At 54.8% G+C, this 20,766-nt stretch overlaps 2 protein-coding genes across 2 annotated transcripts in view; both read right to left on the bottom strand.

The window, feature by feature from the left end:
• Positions 1-2,909: 2,909 nt before the first annotated feature.
• LOC129694698 (zinc finger protein 239-like) lies at positions 2,910-8,525 on the bottom strand (the record flags this gene model as incomplete). Its single annotated transcript, XM_055631436.1, has 1 exon — positions 2,910-8,525. A coding segment is annotated over one exon (687 nt), but the record flags the coding sequence as incomplete, so codon positions are not given.
• An 8-nt stretch (positions 8,526-8,533) lies between these two features.
• LOC129694696 (zinc finger protein 135-like) overlaps positions 8,534-20,766 on the bottom strand; it is a gene marked incomplete at its 3' end in the record, with an annotated part of 29,665 nt that continues 17,432 nt past the window's right edge. Inside the window, exon 4 of the mRNA XM_055631435.1 lies at positions 8,534-9,177. Coding sequence (XP_055487410.1) covers positions 8,534-9,177 — 644 coding nt within the window. The remainder of the gene's footprint in view (positions 9,178-20,766) is intronic.

The raw sequence follows: 20,766 nt of genomic DNA, 5'->3' as shown, positions 1-20,766 counted from the left end.
CTCCCCCATCTCTCCACACTCCCCTTCGCCATGCCCCTCCCTCTTCCCCATCCCTCTCTCTTCCTTTCTCCCCTCCCAGCTCTGTTCTATCCTATCTCCATCTCAAACCTCCCTCATTCCTTCCGTCTCTCCATCCCAAGCCTGTTCCCTCATTCCCTCTCATCCTTCCCTCCACCTGCTCCTCACTTTCTCCTCGCTCCCCCCTCACTCCCACTGTTACCTCAATTCCTCTCCTCCTCCCTAGTCCTCCATCTCCTCACTCCCTTCCACCAGTTCCTCCCCTCACACCTCCGTCCAATAATAATAATAATCATAATATTAATATCTTTTATTGTCATTGCACATAAGTGCAACGAGATTTGGTATGCAGCTTCCAACCGATGTCATAACATAAATAACTAATAAAATTGGGATTTAGATACCCCGAGGACATGGATTGTAAAAAGAACGGTAAAACAGTAAGAACCTCCTGTTCTTTCACTCTCCTTGTCCATCCCTCCCTCTCCCTCTACTCCCACTGCATTCCCTCATCCCCCTGCTCTATTCCTCCATCCCTTCACTCCCTCCCTCCTCTCTAGCCCACCTCACTTGTTACCCTCTCTCCCCATTCTAGCCCACATCTCTCCTCTCCCTCTACTGCCACTGCGTTCACTCACTCTAGTCCTCCCACCTCCACCCCCACACATATTCCCTCATCCTCTTCAACAACTCACTCTCTGCTTCAGTTCGCAGCTTTATTTTATTTCAAAAATTACTTTATTGAGGTAATAAAAATCTGAAATATATAAAGACAGAATATTCACCAACTTGCACATGTAATGAATAGTTTCCATCAGCATTCGTCAGCAAAGGGAACGCGAATAGGCGGTGGGTTTTAACATGAATTGTATGCATTCCCGACAGGGCCAAGGAGGGCTTATATTAGAAACACTTATCCATCTGTTTCCCACCACGGATGGCTGACCTACTGAATTCGACCGGCACTTTGAAGGGAAATGGAGGAGGCCCAGGACAGAAAGATCAGTGTGGGAGTGGGAAGGGGAGTTAAAATGATTGACAACCGGGAGATCCAGCAGGCCTTGGCAGACCGAGCGCAAGTGTAGGGTGAAATGCACGCCTAGTCTAGATACAAGGAACAGCAGATGCTGGTTTACAAAAAGAGACACAATCTACTGGAGTAACATGCACCTCTGGAGAGCATGGACAGGCAATATTCTGGGTCAGGACCCTTCTTCAGACTGCTTGGTGTGGGGGGTGGGGAAAGTTGGAAAGGAGAGGTGGGAGTGGTCGCCTTAGATTCCTTTCCCTCTAAAGATGTGGCCTACAACAGCCATACTAGCCCAGGGAAAGTCCTTTCGGCCCACAACACCCATACTAGCCCAGGAAAAGACACTTTGGTCCACGACACCCATACTAGGCACTTCGGTCCACAAATATACGAGCCCAGGAAAATCCCCTTCAGCCCACAACAGCCATACTAGTTCAAGAAGTCCCTTTGGCCCACCACAACCGTACTAGCCCTTTAACTGGACGGGAACAGTCCATTCTGCTCAGCACCCGTTCTTGATCTGAAACCATGTGTGGTGCTTTTATAGGTCATTTACCGTGGTTTTGCATGTAATTTATTGTGCTTTTGTATAATTTATTGTGCCTTTGTAAGTAATTTCTCTCGATGCTTTGTTTTGTTTAAAACAGATATTTATTTCATTGGAATACAACTTGGCTCTAGCGCGTTAATGAGCAAAAGTCCTTGTTTACCGCAGCCACCAGAGTCCAAGGGTGGAGAGTGAGATCCAACCGTTTGGAGTTGAGGGGGAACAGCCGGGGGATGGGAAGCGGCGATTCCGTATTAATCCGGACGCCTTTCGTCATCGAGAAGACAGGGCAATGACGAAGAGATGGCCCAGGAGGAGGGGAGGGTGGGGGAGGAGGGGGAGGGCGGACGATGACTGGTCAGCTCGGACTTTGCATCCCATCCCAAGAATGGACACCGCATTCTCAACAGGGCCAAGGAGGGATTATATTAGGAATACTTCTCCATCCGTTTCCCACCACGGATGGCTGACCTACTGAGTTTTACTGGCACTTTGGAGGGGAATGGACAGGCGACGTATATCGGGTCTAGACCCTTCTTTGGACTGATGGAGTCGGGGGGGGAAAGCTGGAAAAAAAAGATCGGGTCGGCACAGACTCCAGAACTTGATTTGGATGGGGGAGGGAGTGTCTCGTTAATTTTCAGAATTCAATGTTCATGTCCAAGGGGACATGACCGACATCCACTATAAACCCACTGACTCCCATGGCTATCAGGACTACACTTCTTCCCACCCTGCTTCCTGTAAGGACTTCATCCCCAACTTCCAATTCCTCCGTCTACGCCGCATCTGCTCCCAGGATGAGGTGTTCCACACCAGGGCATCGGAAATGTCCTCATTCTTCAGGGAACGGGGGTTTCCCTCCCCCACCATAGATGAGGCTCTCACCAGGGTCTCTTCCATACCCCGCAACACTGCTCTCTCTACCCACCCCCCCACTCGGAACAAGGGCAGAGTCCCCCTAGTCCTCACCTTCCACCCCACTAGCCGTCACATACAACAAATAGTCCTCTGTCATTTTCACCACCTCCAAATCTTCCCATCTCCTCCCATCTGCTTTCCGCAGACCACTCCCTCCGTAACTCCCTGGTCAATTCTTCCCTTCCCTCCCGCACCACCCCCTCCCTGGGCACTTTCTGTTGCAACCGATGCTACACTTGTCGCTTGTCGCAAGAGATGCTACACTTGTCGCTTAACCTCCCCCCTCTACTACATTCAAGGACCCAAGCAGTTGTTCCAGGTGCGACAGAGGCTTACCTGCACCTCCTCCAACCTCATCTATTGCATCCGCTGCTCTAGATGTCAGCTGATCTAGACCAAGCGTAGGCTTGGCGATCGTTTCGCCAAACACCTCCGCTCGGTCCGCATTAACCAACCTGATCTCCCTGTGGTTCAGCACTTCAACTCCCCCTCCCAATCCGACCTTTCTGTCCTGGGCCTCCTCCATCGCCAGAGTGAGCACCACCGGAAACTGGAGGAGCAGCACCTCGTATTCTGGGCATTCTGCATCCCGGTGGCCTGAACATTGACTTTTCCAATTTCCGGTAGCCCTTGCTATCTCCTCCCCTTCTCAGCTCTCCCTCAGCCCTCTGGGTCCTCTTCTTCCTGCCCCCGCACCCTGCATCAGTCTGAAGAAGGGTTTTGGCCCAAAACGTTGCCCTTTACCTTTGCTCCATAGATGCTGCCGTACCAGCTGAGTTTCTCCAGCAATTTTGTCTACCTTCAATGATCATGTCATTGGGCTGTAAGCTATGAGGTTATTGCTTATTCCTCCAGTTTCACCTCACTCTGGCAATGAAGGAGGCCCAGGACAAAAAGATCAGTGTGGGAGTGGGAAGGGGAGTTAAAATGGTTGGAAACCGGGAGATCCAGCAGGCCTTGGCGGACCGAGCGCAAGTGTAGGATGAAATGCACGCCTAGTCTAGATACAAGGAACAGCAGATGCTGGTTTACAAAAAGAGACACAATCTACCGGAGTAACGCGCAACTGTGGAGAGCATGGACAGGCAATATTCTGGGTCGGGACCCTTCTTCAGACTGCTTGATGTGGGGGGGTGGAGAAAGTTGGAAAGGAGAGGTGGGAGTGGTCGCCTTAGATTCCCTTCCCTCTACAGATGCGGCCTGTAGTTCCTCCACCGCTTTAGAGGGAATGGACAGACAATGTTTTGAGTCAGGACCCTTCTTTTCAGACTGACTGGAGAGGGTGAGGGGAGGAACCTGGAAAAAAGAGATGGGGGCTGGACAAAGCCTGGCAGGTGATAAGTGGACTAAAAATGTTGGAGTAACTCAGCGGGACAGGCAGCATCTCTAGTGAGAAGGCATGGGTGTCTTTTCAGGTTGAGTCCCTTCTTCAGAAGTGATAGATGGATATAGGTGAGGGAGACAAGAAACTGCAGATGCTGGAATCTTGGTTTAGGTTCAGGCATATTATTGTCACGTGTCCCGAGGTACAGTGAAAAATCATGCTATCCAGGCAGGTAGATACTATACGTCAATGCAATTGAGTTATGCTCAAGTACAGTAGATAGATCAGACTGCAAAATATAGTTTTTAGCATTGTAGCGCATCAGTTCCATTGACAATATTCGCAGGAGTTTAGAAGGATGAGGGGGATTCTTATAGAAACATATAAAATTATAAAAGGACTGGGCAAGCTAGATGCAGGTTAAATGTTCCCAATGTTGGGCCAGTCCAGAACCAGGGGCCACAGTCTTAGAATAAAGCAGAGGCCATTTAAGACGGAGGTGAGAAAAAAACATTTTCACCCAGAGAGTTGTGAATTTGTGGAATTCCCTGCCGCAGAGGGGCAGTGGAGGCCAAATCACTGGATGGATTTAAGAGAGAGTTAGATAGAGCTCTAGGGGCTAGTGGTATCAAGGGATATGGGGAGAAGGCAGGCACGGGTTGGTTGGGGACGATCAGCCATGATCACAATGAATGGCGGTGCTGGCTCAAAGGGCTGAATGGCCTCGTCCTGCACCTATTTTCTATGTTTCTAACACAATTTAGTTAGATGCACAGAATCTCTTGCCCCGAGTGGGGGAATTGATGACCAGAGGGCATGGGTTCAAGGTGAAGGGGAAAAGATTTAATAAGTTCTCTGGCCACTGGCACTGTTCCTACCTGCTTCAAGCACGCGCTGGTCCAGCCCCTCCTGAAAAAACCTAACCTTGACCCCACCTTGCTGAGCAACTACAGACCCATTTCCAAACTGACTTTCGTTTCAAAAGTTCTTGAAAAGGTAATTCTAAATCAACTAATGCCTTACCTACAAGGCTCCATCCTAGGCCCCATTCTCTTCTCTCTGTATATGCTCCCTCTAGGCCAAGTCATTCAAAGGCACGGCATTTCCTTCCACTGTTATGCAGACGATACACAACTCTATCTCTCCCTGAAACCCAACAACCAATCAAATCAACTCAGCCTTATGCTCTGCCTCGAGAATATAAAGTGTTGGATGGTGCAGAACGTCCTCCAACTAAACGAGAGCAAGTCTGAGGTCATCCTACTCGGCCCCTCGGAGGCCATCAAAACGATAGCAGGCAGCCTTGGAAGCCTAACCTCCTTAATCAAACCGCACGTCAAAAACCTTGCCGTGATATTTGACTCCGCATTGAAGTTTGACAAACAAGTCAATGCTGTGGTAAAAGGTGGCTTCTTCCAGCTTCGCACAATAGTTAAAATCAAACCATTCCTCCAATTCGACGACTTTGAAAAGATCATCCACACATTTATAGACCAGTTAGCCTGACATCGGTGGTGGGGAAGATAACCATATAAATATAACCATATAACAATTACAGCACGGAAGCAGGCCTTCTCGACCCTTCTAGTCCGTGCCGAACACATAATCTCCCCTAGTCCCATATACCTGCGCTGGATGCTGGAGTCAATCATAAAAGATGAGATAGCCGCACATTTGGATAGCAGTAACAGGATCGGTCCAAGTCAGCATGGATTTACGAAGGGGAAATCATGCTTGACTAATCTTTTGGAATTTTTTGAAGATGTAACTAGGAAAATGGACAAGAGAAAGCCAGTTGATGTAGAGTACCTGAACTTTCAGAAAGCATTTGATAAGGTCCCACATGGGAGATTAGTGGGCAAATAGGGCACATGGTATTGGGGGTGGAGTGCTGACATGGATAGAGAAGTGGTTGGCAGACAGGAAACAAAGAGTAAGGATTAACGGGTCCCTTTCAGAATGGCAGGCAATGATTAGTGGAGTACTGCAAGGCTCGGTGCTGGGACCGCAGATATTTACAATATACATCAATGATTTGGATGAAGGGATTCAAAGTAACATTAGCAAATTTGCAGATGACACAAAGCTGGGTGGCAGTGTGAACTGTGAGGAGGATGCTATGAGAATGCAGGGTGACTTGGGCAGGTTGGGGGAGTGGGCAGATGCATGGCAGATGAAGTTTAATGCGGATAAACATGAGGTTATCCACTTTGGTAGCAAAAACAGGAAGGCAGATTACTATCTAAATGGCGTCAAGTTGGGAAAAGAGGAAGTACAGAGGGATCTGGGGGTCCGTCTATGAAAGTAATCATGCAGGTACAGCAGGCTGTGAAGAAAGCGAATGGCATGTTGGCCTTTATAACAAGAGGAATCGAATAAAGGAGCAAAAAGGTCCTTCTGCAGTTGTACAGAGCCCTAGTGAGACCACACCTGGAGTATTGTGTCCCCTAATTTGAGGAAGGGCATTCTTGCTATTGAGGGAGTGCAGCGTAGATTTACAAGGTTAATTCCCGGGATTGCTGGACTGTCATATGCTGAGAGAATGGAGCAGCTGGGCTTGTACACTCTGGAGATTAGAAGGATGAGAGGGTATCTCATTGAAACACATAAGATTGTTGAGAGCTTGGACACACTAGAGGCAGGAAACATGTTCCCGATGTTGGGGGAGTCCAGAACCAGGGGCCACAGTTTAAGAATAAGGAGTAAGCCATTTAGAACGGAGTCGAGGAAACACTTTTTCTCACAGAGTGGTGAGTGTGGAATTCTCAGAGGGCAGTGGAGGCAGGTTCTCTGGATGCTTTCAAGAGAGAGCTAGATATGGCTCTTACAAATAGCGGAATCAGGGAGAAGGCAGGAACGGGGTGCTGATTGGGGATGATCAGCCATGATCACATTGAATGGCGGTGCTGGCTCGAAGAGCCAAATGGCCTACTCCTGCACCTATTGTCTATTATCTCCTCCCGCCTTGATTACTGCAACGCCCTACACACTGGCATCAGCCAATGATCCCTGTCCCGCATGCAATTGGTCCAAAGCCGCAGCAAGACTTCTGACAGGTACCCGTAAAAGGACCACATCACCCCGATTCTGGCCTCTCTCCACTGGCTCCCAGTACGGTACAGAATCAATTTGGAGCTCCTCCTATATGTATACAAATATGTATGCACCTACACTATGGAACAGCATCCCTCTTCTCATCAGAACTGCCCCCTCCATCGACTCCTTTAAGTCTAGACTTAAAACCTATTTCTACTCACATGCGTTAGATCTATGTACCACTGTATGTAGCACGTTAGTACCTGCACTGAAGTAAAGCACTTTGGTCAACGAGAGTTGTTTTTAAATGTGCTATAGAAATAAAATTGACGTGACTTGACTTGAAGAATTTGAGGGGTAACTATTTCTCACGAAGGGTGGTGGGTATACGGAACAAGCTGCCAGAGGAGGTAGTTGAGGCTTGGACTATCCCAACATTTAAGATACAGTTAGACAGGTACGTGGATAGGACAAGTTTGCAGGGATATGGACCAAACGCGGGCAGGTGGGACTAGTGTAGCTGGGACATATTCGTCTGTGTGGGTAAGTTGGGCCGAAGGGCCTGTTTCCACACTGTATCACTCTAGGACTCTAACATGAAGTGCTGCAGTAACTCGGCGGGTTAGTCACCATCTGTAGAGAGAAGGAATGGGTGACATTTCGGGTTGAGACTGAAGAGGGTCTCGACCCAAAGCGTTACCCATTCCTTCCAGCATTTTGTGTCTACCTAAACAGTGCCTATCCATGTCGCAGTGTGCCAGCAGTCTGGAGGAGCTGGCAAAGGCCTTGCCACAGAGTGGGCTAGTAAAGGGCGTTGGCCAGTGTGGATTCACCGGTGTTCTAGCTGGTGGTCAAGGCGAGTGAAGTCCTTGCCACAGGACGGGCAGGGGAAGGGACGCTCACTGCTGTGGGTATGCCAGTGCTGCCACAGGCTTGACGTGCGGGTGAAACCCTTGCCACACTCAGCGCACACAAAGGGTCTCTCTCTGGTGTGTATCCGCTGGTGCTCCCTCAGCTCCCGTGCGCTCTTGAAACGCTTGCCGCAGTGGGAGCAGCCGCTCGCCGATGTGGGCCCGCCGGTGCTGCCGCAACCCCCGCGAGCTGTCAAACTTCTCACCGCAGTACGGGCAGTCGTAGGGCTGGCCACTGGTGTGCATGCGCTGGTGAGGCAAGGCGTGGGAAGCCACGGCAAAGCGCTCTGCATACAGCGGGCTGGGGACGGGACGGTCGCTGGCGTGCACCCGCTGATGGGATAGCAGTTTGGTGGAGTGTGAGAAGCCCTTGCCGCACAGGGCGCAGGTGAAGGGGTGCTCGTCGGTGTGGGTACGTTGGTGCTTCAGCAGGCGGTCGGAGCGGGTGAAACCCTTGCCGCAGTCGCTGCAGGTGTAGGGCCGCTCCCCGGTGTGCAGGCACCTGTGCACCTGCAGGTGTGTGGACGACTTGAAGCCTTTGCCGCAGTCGGAGCAGGTGAAGGGCCGCTCACTGCTGTGCACCCGCCGGTGCTTCCGCAGCCCCGACGACTGGGCAAAGCTCTTGCCGCAGGTGGAGCAGCCATAGGGCCTCTCGCCCGTGTGCACCCGCCGGTGGATCTTCAGCCCCTGCGCCCTCTTGAAGTCCTTGCCGCAGTTGGAGCAGCCGAAGGGCCTGGGGAAGAACAGTCGCCGGTGTGCACCTGCTGGTGGGACAGCAGGTTGGTGGAGCGGGTGAAGCCCTTGCCGCACTGGGCGCAGGTGAAGGGGCGCTCGCCGGTGTGGGTGTGCTGGTGCTCCAGCAGGTTTTTTGACTGGGCGAAGCCCTTGCCGCAGTCGCTGCAGGTGTAGGGCCACTCCCCGGTGTGCACGCGCCTGTGCACCTTTAGTTGCGAGGACGACTTGAAGCCTTTGCCGCAGTCGGAGCAAGTGAAGGGCCGCTCGCTGCTGTGCAACTGCTGATGCATCCGCAGCCCCGACAACTGGGCAAAGCCCTTGCCGCAGGTGGAGCAGCCATAAGGCTTCTCGCCCGTGTGCACCTGCTCGTGCAGCCGCAGACCCGTCAACTGGGCAAAGCCCTTGCCGCAGGTGGAGCAGCCATAAGGCTTCTCGCCCGTGTGCACCCGCCAGTGCACCTGCAGCACCGACAATCGGGCAAAGCTCTTGCCGCAGGTGGAGCAGCCATAGGGCTTCTCGCCCGTGTGCATCCGCCGGTGGATCTTCAGGACCATCGTCGTTTTGTAGCTCTTGCCGCAGTCGGCGCAGGTAAAGGGGCGTTCTCGCCTGTGTGCACCCGCCGGTGGGCCTCCAGCTGGCTCGGGCTCTGGCAGGCCTTGCCACACACGTCGCACTCATAATGCTTCTCCTTGTTGTGCCCCGTCATGTGGTCCTCCATCGAAGCTCAGCCCCTCGAAGCTCAGCCCGCACACCGAGCAGATGGGGGGGGTCACCGGCACCCTGGCCGCCCTCAATGGCTGCTCACGTCCCCATCTCTCCGTCCACAGCAACGGCTCCTAAACCCTGCAGGAGGGGAACACAGAGGGTCAACAAGCTGGCAAACAGGACATTACTAGCACATGTTGGGTGCTTTTATTGCGGAGGAAACCGTTATATAATTCCGGGCGGCACAGTGGTATAGTTGCTGCCTCACCTCCAGAGACGCGGGTTCGATCCCGACTACGGATGCTGTCTGTGTGGAGTTTGTACGTTCTCCCCTTGACCCTCGTGGGTTTTTACTACGGGTGCTCCGGTTTCCTCTAACATTATAAAAACTTTCAGGGTTGTAGATTAATCAGCCTCTGCAAAATTGTTAAATTGGTCCTAATGTGCGTAGGATAGTGCTAGTGTATGGGGTAGTCGCTGGTCGTAGGCGGACTCCGTGGGCCGAAAGACCTGTTTCCACGCTGCATCTCTAAACTAAACCAAAGAAGGATTTCGACACAAAACGTCACCCATTCCTTCTCTCCGCAGTTGCTGACTGTCCCGCTGAGTTAATCCAGCACTTTGTCATAGAGTCATACAGCATGGGAACAGGCCCTTCGGCCCAACTGGACCACACCAACTAACATGTCCTATCTGCACTAGTTCCACCTGCACGCGCTTGCTTGGTCCATATCCCCCCAAAACCTGTCCCATCCATGTACCTGTCTGTTTCTTAAACCATGGGATTGTCCCAGCCTCTGGCAGCTTGTTCCAAACACCTTTGTGTGAAAAACTTTTTCCCTCGGATTCCTATTAAATCTTTTCTCCTTCACCTTGAAGGTCCTCTGATCCTCGATTCCCCTACTCTATGCATCTCTGCGCGTGCAGGTGCAGCAGGCAGTGAAGAAAGCGAATGGCATGTTGGCTTTCATAACAATAGGAGATGAGTATAGGAGCAAAGAGGTCCTTCTGCAGTTGTACAGGGCCCTAGTGAGACCACACCTGGAGTATTGTGTGCAGCTTTGGTCTCCAGATTTGAGGAAGGACATTCTTGGTATTGAGGGATGCAGTGTAGGTTCACAAGGTTAATTCCCAGAATGGCGTGACTGTCATATGTTGAGAGAATGGAGCGGCTGGGCTTGTATACTTGAATTTAGAAGAATGAGAGGGGATCTTATTGAGACATATAAGATTATTAAAGGGCCTGCCACACTTTCATGACCTTTTTTACTCGTGGACATTTTTCATCATGCTAGAAAAAACACCCCGACCTACTTGATGCCACGAGTACCTACGACTAGCATCACGGCCTGCTACGACCTCGTGGCGACCATGCTGTGAGTACGAGTCAAGGGCAAACTCGGCAGAGGTCGTGAAAGTGGGACAGGCCCTTTAGGGTTTGGACCCGCTAGAGGCAGGAAACATGTTCCCGATGTTGTGGGAGTTCAGAACCAGGGCCCACAGTTTAAGTCTTTAGAAGGGTTTCGGCCCGAAACGTTGTCTATTTCCTTCGCTCCATAGATGCTGCTGCACCCGCTGAGTTTCTCCAGCATTTTTGTGTACCTTCGATTTTCCAGCATCTGCAGTTCCTTCTTGAACCCACAGTTTAAGAATACGCAGTAAGCCAGTTAAAACGGAGATGAGGAAAAACATTTTCACTCAGAGTTGTGAATCTGTGGAATTCTCTACCTCAGAAGGCAGTGGAGGCCAATTCTCTGGAGGGTTTCATGAGAGAGTTCGATAGAGCTCTTAAATATAGCAGTCAAGGGATATGGGGAGAAGGCAGAAACGAGGTACTGATTGTGGATGATCAGCCATAATCACAGTAAAACATAGAAACATAGAAAATAGGTGCAGGAGTAGGCCATTCGGCCCTTCGAGCCTGCACCGCCATTCAATATGATCATGGCTGATCATCCAACTCAGTATCCTGTACCTGCCTTCTCTCCATACCCCCTGATCCCTTTAGCCACAAGGGCCACATCTAACTCCCTCTTAAATATAGCCAATTAACTGGCCTCAAATACCTTCTGTGGCAGAGAATTCCAGAGATTCACCATTGTGTGAAAAATGTTTTCCTCATCTCGGTCCTAAAAGATTTCCCCCTTATCCTTAAACTGTGACCCATAGTTCTGGACTTCCCCAACATCGGGAACAATGAATGACAGTATAGGGAGGTTTCACGGCAGTCGGGTCATGACCCATGACCCGTACTGTTGCTACGCTACTCCAAATGGATTACACACGATGAACTGCAGGTAGGCACTTACCATTGTTTCCAGCGTAGCGGGCCCGTTAAAACCCGCTGAAATTGTCAATTTTTGCGCTGTAAATAATTATGGAAATCGGGATAAGTGTGTGAGACATTTAGCATACTTCAGAATTCCAAAAGTGAGGAGAAATTACGGGAGATAGAAACAAGAGCTCAAGGGACAACAACAGCCAAAGTGCTTGGCGAACATTGCTCACTGCATTTCATCAACGAAGGCTGTAATCTGGCTGTAATTTTTTTTAATCGCCCATGGTTCTCGTGGGTTTTTACATACAAAATGAAAACGCATCGGAAGAAAAATTTACAGCCAGATTTATCACTTCTCAGAATTTTTAGATACCAAAGGAATCAAGAAAAAACACAAATAATGCCTTGCTTGATGAGATGCAGTGAGCAAACCCGATAATTCCCGATATTTTCAATGTTCACCAAGCACTTTAGCTGCTGTTGTCCCTTCAGTTCTCGCTTCTCTATACCTTCATTTCGCTTCACGTTTGGAATTCTAAAGTCGGGTACATGTGTCTCACACTTACCCCGACTCCCACAATATTTTTCAGCGCAAAAATTCAACAATTCGGCGGTTTTTAACAGGTTGGAAAGTACGCGCTTCTAGTATTAATAACATATACCGGAAGTGCCGGATGTCTTCCAGTTGGATTTAGCGGCTCTGTGCGTCGAGCCCTATGACCCAGTGACCTTTCGTGCAACCCCCCTATTGGCTCGAAGGGCCGAATGGCCTACTCCTGCACCTATTGTCTATTGACAATTCCCCTCATTTTATACACTTCTATAAGGTCACCCCTCATCCTCCTGCGCTCCAAGGATAAGAGACCCAGCCTACTCAACCTCAACCTGTAGCTCACACCCTCTATCCTTTTGTGTCAATCCAGGTACACAAACAAGATGGGGGAGGTGGGGTGAAGGGGGGGGAGAGGAGGGGAGGTGAAGGGGGGGTGAGAGAGGGGAGGTGAGGGGGGGAGGGCGAGGAGGGGAGGTGAAGGGGGGGGGTGAGGAGGGGAGGTGAAGGTGGGGGGGGTGGGGGGTGAGGAGGGGAGGGTAAGGGGGGGTGAGGAGGGGAGGGGTAAGGGGGGGTGAGGAGGGAAGGTGAAGGGGGGGGCGAGGAGGGGAGGTGAAGGGGGGGGGAGGAGGGGGGTGAGGGGGGGGGGGAGGTGGGGAGGGGTGAAGGTGAAGGGGGGGAGGGGGGGGAGGGTGAGGGGGGGGGTGGAGGGGTGTGAGGGAGGGGGGGGGTGAGGGTGGGGGGGGGGGAGGGAGGGGGGGGTGAGGGTGGGGGGGGGGGGGGTGAGGGTGAGGGGGGGGTGGGTGAGGGGGGTGAGGGGTGGGGGAGGGGGTGATGGGTGGGGGGGGGTGAGGGGAGGGGAGGGGGGGTGAGGGGGGGGGAGGGGAGTGGGGGGGGGAGTGAGGGGAGGGGGGGGGGGGGTGAGGGTGAGGGGGGGGGGGGGGTGAGGGTGAGGGTGAGGGGGGGTGAGGGCGGGGGGGGTTGAGGGTTGGGGGGGGGGGTGAGGGGAGGTGTGAGGGGGGTGAGGGTGAGGGGGAGGGGTGAAGAGGATGGAGGGGTGAGGGGGGGGGGGGGGGGTGAGGGTGAGGGTGGGGGGGGGGTGGGGGAGGAGGTGAGGGTGGGGTGGTGGGGGGGGGGGGAGGGGGGGGTGGGGGGGGGGGGGGGGGGGGGGGGGGGGGGGAGGGGGGGGGGGGGGGGGGGGGGGGGGGGGAGGGGGGGTGGGGGGGGGGGGTGGGGGGGGGGGGAGGGGGGGGGGGGGGGGGGGGGGGGGGGGGGGGGGAGGGGGGGGAGGGGGGGGGGGGGTGGGGGGGGGGGGGGGGGGGGTGAGGGTGAGGGGGAGGGTGAGGGGGAGGGGGAGGGTGAGGGGGAGGGGGGGGGGGGGGGGGGGGGTGAGGGGGGGGGTGAGGGTGTGGGGTGAGGGTGAGGGGGGGGGTGAGGGGGGGGGGGTGAGGGGGTCCATGAGGGGGGGGGGGGGGGGGGGGAGGTGAGGGGGGGGAGGCTGGGGGGGGGGGGTGAGGGGAGGGGGGTGGGGGGGGGGGGGGGGGGGGGGGTGAGGGGGGGGGGGGGGGGGGGGGGGAGGGGGAGGGGGGGGGGGAGGGGGGGGGAGGGGGGGGGGGGGGGGGGGGGGGGGGGGGGGGGGGGGGGGGGGGGGGGGGGGGGGGGGGGGGGGGGGGGGGGGGGGGGGGGGGGGGGGGGGGTGGGGGGGGGGGGGGTGGGGGGGGGGGGTGAGGGGGGGGGGGGGGGGGGGGGGGGGGGGGGGGGGGGGGGGGGGGGGGGGGGGGGGGGGGGGGGGGGGGGGGGGGGAGGGGGGGGGGGGGGAGGGGGTGGGGGGGGAGGGGAGAGGGGGGGGGGGGGGGGGGGGGGGGGGGGGGGGGGGGGGGGGGGGGGGGGGGGGGGGGGGGGGGGTGAGGGGGGGGGGGGGGGGGGGGGGGGGGGGGGGGGGAGGGGGGGGTGGGGGGGGGGGGGGGAGGGGGGGGGGGGGTGGGGGGGGGGGAGGGGGGGGGGGGGGGGGGGGAGGGGGGGGGGGGGAGGGGGGGGGGGGAGGGGGGGGGGGGGGGGGGGAGGGGGGGGGGGGGGGGGGGGGGGGGGGGGGGGGGGGGGGGGGGGGGGGGGGGGGGGAGGGGGGGGGGGGGGAGGGGGGGGGGGGAGGGGGGGGGGGGAGGGGGGGGGGGGGGGGGGGGGAGGGGGGGGGGGGGGGGGGGGGTGGGGGGGGGGGGGGGGGGGGGGGGGGGAGGGGGGGGGTGAGGGGGGGGGTGAGGGGGGGGGGGTGAGGGGGGGGGGAGGGTGAGGGTCAGGGGTAGGGTTAGGGGGGGGGGGGGGTTGGGGGGGGGGGTGAGGGATGGGGCGAGGGGCGAGGGGAGGGGGGTGAGGGGGGGGGGGTGTGAGAGGGGGGGGGGGTGAGGGGGGGGGGGAAGGGGGGGGGTGAGGGGGGGGGGGGAGGGGGGGGGGCGGGGGGGGGGGGGGTGAGGGGGGGGGGGGGGGGGGGGGGGGGGGGGGGGGGGGGGGGGGGGGGGGGGGGGGGGGGGGGAGGGGGGGGGGAGGGGGGGGGGGAGGGGGGGGGGGGGGGGGGGGGGGGGGGGGGGGGGGGGGGGGGGGGGGGGGTGAGGGGGGGGTGTGGGTGAGGGGGGGGGTGAGGGGGGGGGGTGAGGGGGGGGGGGGGGGGGGGGGTGAGGGGGGGGTGAGGGGGGGGTGAGGGGGGGGGGGTGAGGGGGGGGGGGGGGGGGGGGGGGGGGGGGGGGGGGGGGGGGGGGTGGGGGGGGGGGGGGGGGGGGGAGGGGGGGGTGGGGTGGGGGGAGGGGGGGGGGGGGGGGGTGGGGGGGGGGGGGGGGGGGGGGGGGGGGGGGGGGGGGGGGGGGGGGGGGGAGGGGGGGGGGGAGGGGGGGGGGAGGGGGGGGGGGTGGGGGGGGGGGGAGGGGGGGGGGGGGGGGGGGGGGGGGGGGGGGGGGGGGGGGGGGGGGGGGGGGGGGGGGGGGGGGGGGGGGGGGGGGGGGGAGAGGGGGGGGGGGGGGGGGGGGGGGGGGGGGGGGGGGGGGAGGGGGGGGGGGTGAGGGGGGGGGGGGGGTGGGGGGGGGGGGTGAGGGTGAGGGGGGGGGGGGGGGGGGGGGGGGGGGGGGGGGGGGGGGGGGGGGGGGGGGGGGGGGGGGGGGGGGGGGGGGGGGGGGGGGAGGGGGGGGGGTGAGGGGGAGTGGAGGGTGGGGGGGGGAAGGGGGGGGTGAGGGGGGGGGGGGGAGCCGCGTCCGGGAAATAACCGTCGAGCCAACCGTCCGCTCGTCCGACGTGCGCCGTGACGTCCGTCGGCTCCGCCCAGCCCAACCGGCCCCGCGCCGTGACGTCACCGCCCATACGTCACGAACAATTTGCAAGATGGCGGGGGGGGGGGGGGGGGGTTATGTCTAAAGGGGACACAAAATACCGGAGTAACTCAGCGGGCGGACAGACGGACGGGACAGACGGACGGAATCTCTGGAGAAAGGGAATTGGGCGACGTTGCGGGTCGAGACTCTTCTTCAGTCTGAAGGTAGACACAAAACAAATGCTGAACTAACTTTGTCACTGGACGGGTTACACCTTAAGAGGCGGGGACCAGCATTCTCTGGTTGGTCACTGCTACACGAGTGGGTTTAAACTAAATAGTGGGGACGGGGGAGGAGACAAATTGGAAATACAAGGGTGGATTTAAAGGGAAAGAGAGTTTTGGAAAAGTTAAGAAAGACACTAGAATTAACGGGGCATAAAGCTCAGGCAGGGAGAGGAGAGTATGGCCAAGTGAAATAGGAATCGGTCTGAAAGGCGAGGTGAGTAATTGATTAAAAGTATATATGAATGCACGAAGTATAAGGAATAAAGTGGGTGAGCTTGGCAAGTATGATGTTGTGGGAATTACAGAGACATGGCTGCAAGAGTTAGTAATGCTACAAAATTTGGAGATTTAAAAAATTAAGAATGTCCTGTAGATAACTTAGGTTCTCTCTCAAATGCTCTACCAAGACATTCCTAGATACATGGAACCCTTTCTTGGAACTTGTTAACTCTCTCAACTTGGCCCCGGAAGAGGACTGAGTGCTCTCCACCATTGTTCTGCTCTACTGCAACTGCTCTCCTCTTAACCCCCCCCCCCCCCCCCACACTTATTTATTTGATTACTTACTTATTTACTGTTATTAGTGACCCCCTTTTTAAACATTTTTTTATTTTTTTTTAGTACTTTTTGTTTCGTTTATCTTACCGTATTTGTGTGGATGTGTATGTATGTAAGTGTTGTTTGTCCCCGTTTGGTTCCGACCTGATTCGGTCGGGTTGAAGGTGGGTAAGGGTAAGGGCTTTGAGGGTCGCTTACATACTGTTGCACCTTTATGCCATCACTGTCACTGTTTGTTATCATTGTATGTATGGAAATTGCTGTGAAATTCAAATAAAAAGATTTAAATCAGAATGTCCTGTAGATTATCACATTTGGAGTAGTCCAAATTTGGATAATCTCTGCGAATGTTGTCTAAATCAGTCTCTTTTGCTGGGCATTTTGATTGACAATTCTACATTTCTTCTACGGAGACATCTATTTAAAATGTAAAGGAAAAAAACCCACTGAACAGCATTAACAGAAACAAGTTATTATTTGTTTAAGAGGGAACTGCAGATGCTGGAGAATCGAAGGTTACACAAAAAGGTTACACTTCTGTCTGAAGAAGGGTTTCGGCCCGAAACGTTGCCTATTTCCTTCGCTCCATAGATGCTGCTGCACCCGCTGAGTTTCTCCAGCTTTTTTTGTGTAACCTACAAGTTATTATTTGTAGTTTTAGAAAAAAAGGTAGAAATGATCAAAGTTAAATGCTAAAACAAATAGTAAATATCCACAAAAAATTCGTATTCAACAGTTTCATCAAATCAATTAAATTCATCTAAATTCAATTACTAGATCTAAACATAGAAACGTAGAAAGAAGGTGCAGGAGTAGGCCATTCGGCCCTTCGAGCCTGCACCGCCATTCAATATGATCATGGCTGATCATCCAACTCGGTATCCTTTACCTGCCTTCGCTCCATACCCCCTAATCCCTTTTGCCACCAGGGCCACATCTAACTCCCTCTTAAATATAGCCAATGAACTGGCCTCAACTACCTTCTGTGGCAGAGAGTTCTAGAGACTCACCACTCTCTGCATGAAAAATGTTTTTCTCATCTCGGTCCTAAAGGATTTCCCCCTTATCCTTAAACTGTGACCCCTTGACCTGGACTTCCCCAACATCGGAAACAATCTTCCTGCATCTAGCCTGTCCAACACCCTAATAATTTTGTACGTTTCCATAAGATCCCCCCTCAATCTTCTAAATTCTAGCGAGTACAAGCCGAGTCTATCCAGTCTTTCTTCATATGAAAGTCCTGACATTCCAGGAATCAGTCTGGTGAACCTTCTCTGTACTATCCCTATGGCAGAATGTCTTTCCTCAGATTAGGAGACCAAAACTGTACGCAATACAGGACAAACAGGCTGGAGGCAGAGGCTGCCGTCAGTGCAGCGCCCCTAGTGGCATCTCTCAAAGATGAGATAGAGATAGGAGAAAGAGAGAGGGGTGAGAGAACAAGGGGGAGAGTGAGGTGGGAGGGAGAAATGGAGGAGAGAGAGGAGGAGAGATAGATGAGAGAGGCAGGGAAGAGAGAGGTGAGAGACAGAGAGAGAGGGGAGAGTGTGTGGAGAGGGTGATAGGGAGGGAGAAATAGAGAAGAAAGAGAGGGGGAGAGAGAATTAGGGGAAACAGAGAGGAGAGAGAGTTAGGGGAAGAGAGGGGAGAGAGAGTTAGGGGAAAGAGGGGAGAGAGGTAGGGGAGGGGAGAGGGGGAGGAAGAGTGAGGTGGGGGGGGGAGAGAGGAGGAGAGGGAGAGGAGGGGGGGAGAGAGGGAGGGAGGAGAGAGGGGGGAGAGAGGGGAGAGGGGGTGAGAGGAGAGAGAGGAGAGACAAAGAGGGGGAGGGGGGGGTTGAGAGGGGGGTTGAGAGAGAGAGGGGAGAGAGAGAGGGGGGAGGGTGAGGGAGAAAGAGAGGTGTAGAGAAAGAGAGGGGGAGAGGAGGAGAGAGAGAGGGGGAATAGAGAGGCAGGGCTGCAAACTCCCATGCATTGAGCGTGAGAATCACGCATTTCACCAATTTCTCACGATGATCACAAATTTCTCTCGCTCTGTTGTGAGAAATTCTGTCATCAACGAAAATTTCAAAATTCATATCAACTGCATGGGCCGTGGGTGTTGGAAGCAGAAGCAGCGGCAGGAGCAGATGCGGACGGGGAGCGGGGCTGGCGAGTGTTTGCCGGGCTGGCGAGTCGTTCACTGCAGCTGCGGCCATGGAGCAGCCTCAGTGCAAGAGTCCTGGGCCGTCGGAGGCATCGAAGCGTTGCACCACTCCTTGAGAGTCTCTTTAACGAATTCGCCCAGGTGACTGGCATGGATCAGGCTGCGGCTCAGTGCATCTTGGAGGACAACCAGTGGCTGCTGGAAGTAAGTACCAAGCACTGGATAGAAACGATGGAAGATAGTGAACTTTAAATGGGGGTGGTTGGTGAAAGCATCCTTCTTGCCTGCTAGATATTCACATACTTTAACTGCAGAAAAAATGTTCCCGATGTTGGGGGCGTTCAGAACCATGGGTCTCAGTTAGGACTGAGATGAGGACAAACTTTCTTCATGCAGAGAGTTGTGAATCTGTGGAATTCTCTGCCACAGAAGGCAGTGCAGGCCAATTCACTGAATGTTTTCAAGAGAGAGTTACATTTAGTTCTTGGGCCTAACGACATTAAGGGATATGGGGAAAAAACAGGAAAGAGGTAGAGATTTTAGATGAATAGCCATGATCATATTGAATGGCAGTGCTGGCTCGAAGGGCCGATGGCCTATTCCTGCACCTATTTTCTATACTTGAGTATATGGCAATAAAACTCGATCACTTGATTTTGAAGCATTCATGCATGGTGGAGGTATAATGTAGTCATAGAGTGATACAGTGTGAAAACAGGCCCTTCGGCACAACTTGCCCACACCCGCCAACATGTCCCAGCTACGCTACCTACTTTTGGTCCATACCTCCAAACCTGTCCTATCCATGTATCAGTCCAACATTTTCTTAAATGTTGGGATGGTCCCTGCCTCAACTACCTCCTCTGGCAGCTTGTTTCATACACCCATCACCCTTTGTGTGGATAAAGTTACCCCTTAAAAAGTTACCTCTTAAAAATACTTCATACAAAAAACATTGGAATCATAATTCTACAGTGCACTAAAATATGATTTTAATACATCAAATTTCAAAAAGTTCCTATCCTGGGAGGGGACACACCCTTCTTCCACACCCTCTCCCCCCTCAGTTGCTCCAGTCCCTCACCGGGTACTCCCAAGGCCAGTGATCAGTGATCGCACAGCCTCCCCCTTTCAAAAACGCTCCAATCCAATTTGAAGCATATATATTGCATTCAAGTGTAAGTTAAAAGACTCACGACAGTATGCACCATATTGCACAATTTCAAGCGCTTCAAGCCTATTTTTGCTATATTTAAGAGGGAGTTAGATGTGGCCCTTGTGTCTAAGGGGATCAGGGGGTATGGAGAGAAGGCAGGTACAGGATACTGAGTTGGATGATCAGCCATGATCATATTGAATGGCGGTGCAGGCTCGAAGGGCCGAATGGCCTACTCCTGCACCTAATTTCTATGTTTCTAAGCCGCGGGCGCACGGACTTTAGCATCACGGAGCCTGCGATCCTTTCCACAGAATCGCCTGTGAAGAGCTCCATCCGCGGAGCCTGTGGACTTTAACACCATGGAGCGTGCAAACTCCACACGGACCACACGATGGCCACCCTGCCCAGAGACAGGCCCTTCAGCCCATCTCATCCTAGCTACCCCGGGCTTTCTGCAACGCAATCTTGCACCGCTCTGCACTGGATATTGCATTTATTGCGTTTATCACCACTGTATGTACACTTTGCTCTGGCGGCTGCGTGTAAATGTCATTGCCTCCCTGTCGATGTGCAGAACAACAAACTAATGAAGCATCTGGAACAGTTCTCCTGGGTTGCTGCAGGCTGAAGCATCAAACAACTACCCTGTTGAGCCCCGTCAATCCCACAGCACAGAAACACACAGTCATGCCTGTCGAAGTTAGTCCCACATGCCCGCGTCTGACCCCTAATCCTCTCTCCGTTTCCCACCCATGCACTTTAGTAAGGAGTTGAGGAGGAATTTCTTTAGCCGGAGGATGGTAAATCTGTGGAATTCATTATCACAGACGGCGGTGGAGGCCAATTTACCGGGTATTGTTTAGATTTTAGAGATATTGCGCGGAAACAGACCCTTCAGCCCACCGAGTCCTCGCCGATCAGCGATCACACCGTTCACTAGCTCCATCCTACACACATCACAGAAGCCAATTAATCTGCAAACCTGTATGTCTTTGGAATGCGGGAGGAAATCGGAGCACCCGGAGAAAACCCACGCAGATCACGAGGATAACGTACAAACTCCATACAGACAGCATCCATGGTCAGGATGGAGCCTGGGTCTCTGGCGTTGTGAGGCAGCAACTCTACCGCAGCACCACTGTGCCGCGCCATTTAAAGCACAGATTGACATGTTCCTGATCAATACGGGTGTCGGGTTATGGGGAGAAGGCAGGAGAATGGGGTTGAGAGGGAGAGATGGATCAGTTATTATTGAATAGTGGAGCAGACTCG

The sequence above is a fragment of the Leucoraja erinacea genome, unplaced genomic scaffold (genome assembly GCF_028641065.1).
Source record: "Leucoraja erinacea ecotype New England unplaced genomic scaffold, Leri_hhj_1 Leri_75S, whole genome shotgun sequence".
Lineage (NCBI taxonomy): Eukaryota > Metazoa > Chordata > Chondrichthyes > Rajiformes > Rajidae > Leucoraja > Leucoraja erinaceus.
This window is presented reverse-complemented; position numbering and strand designations above follow the sequence as displayed.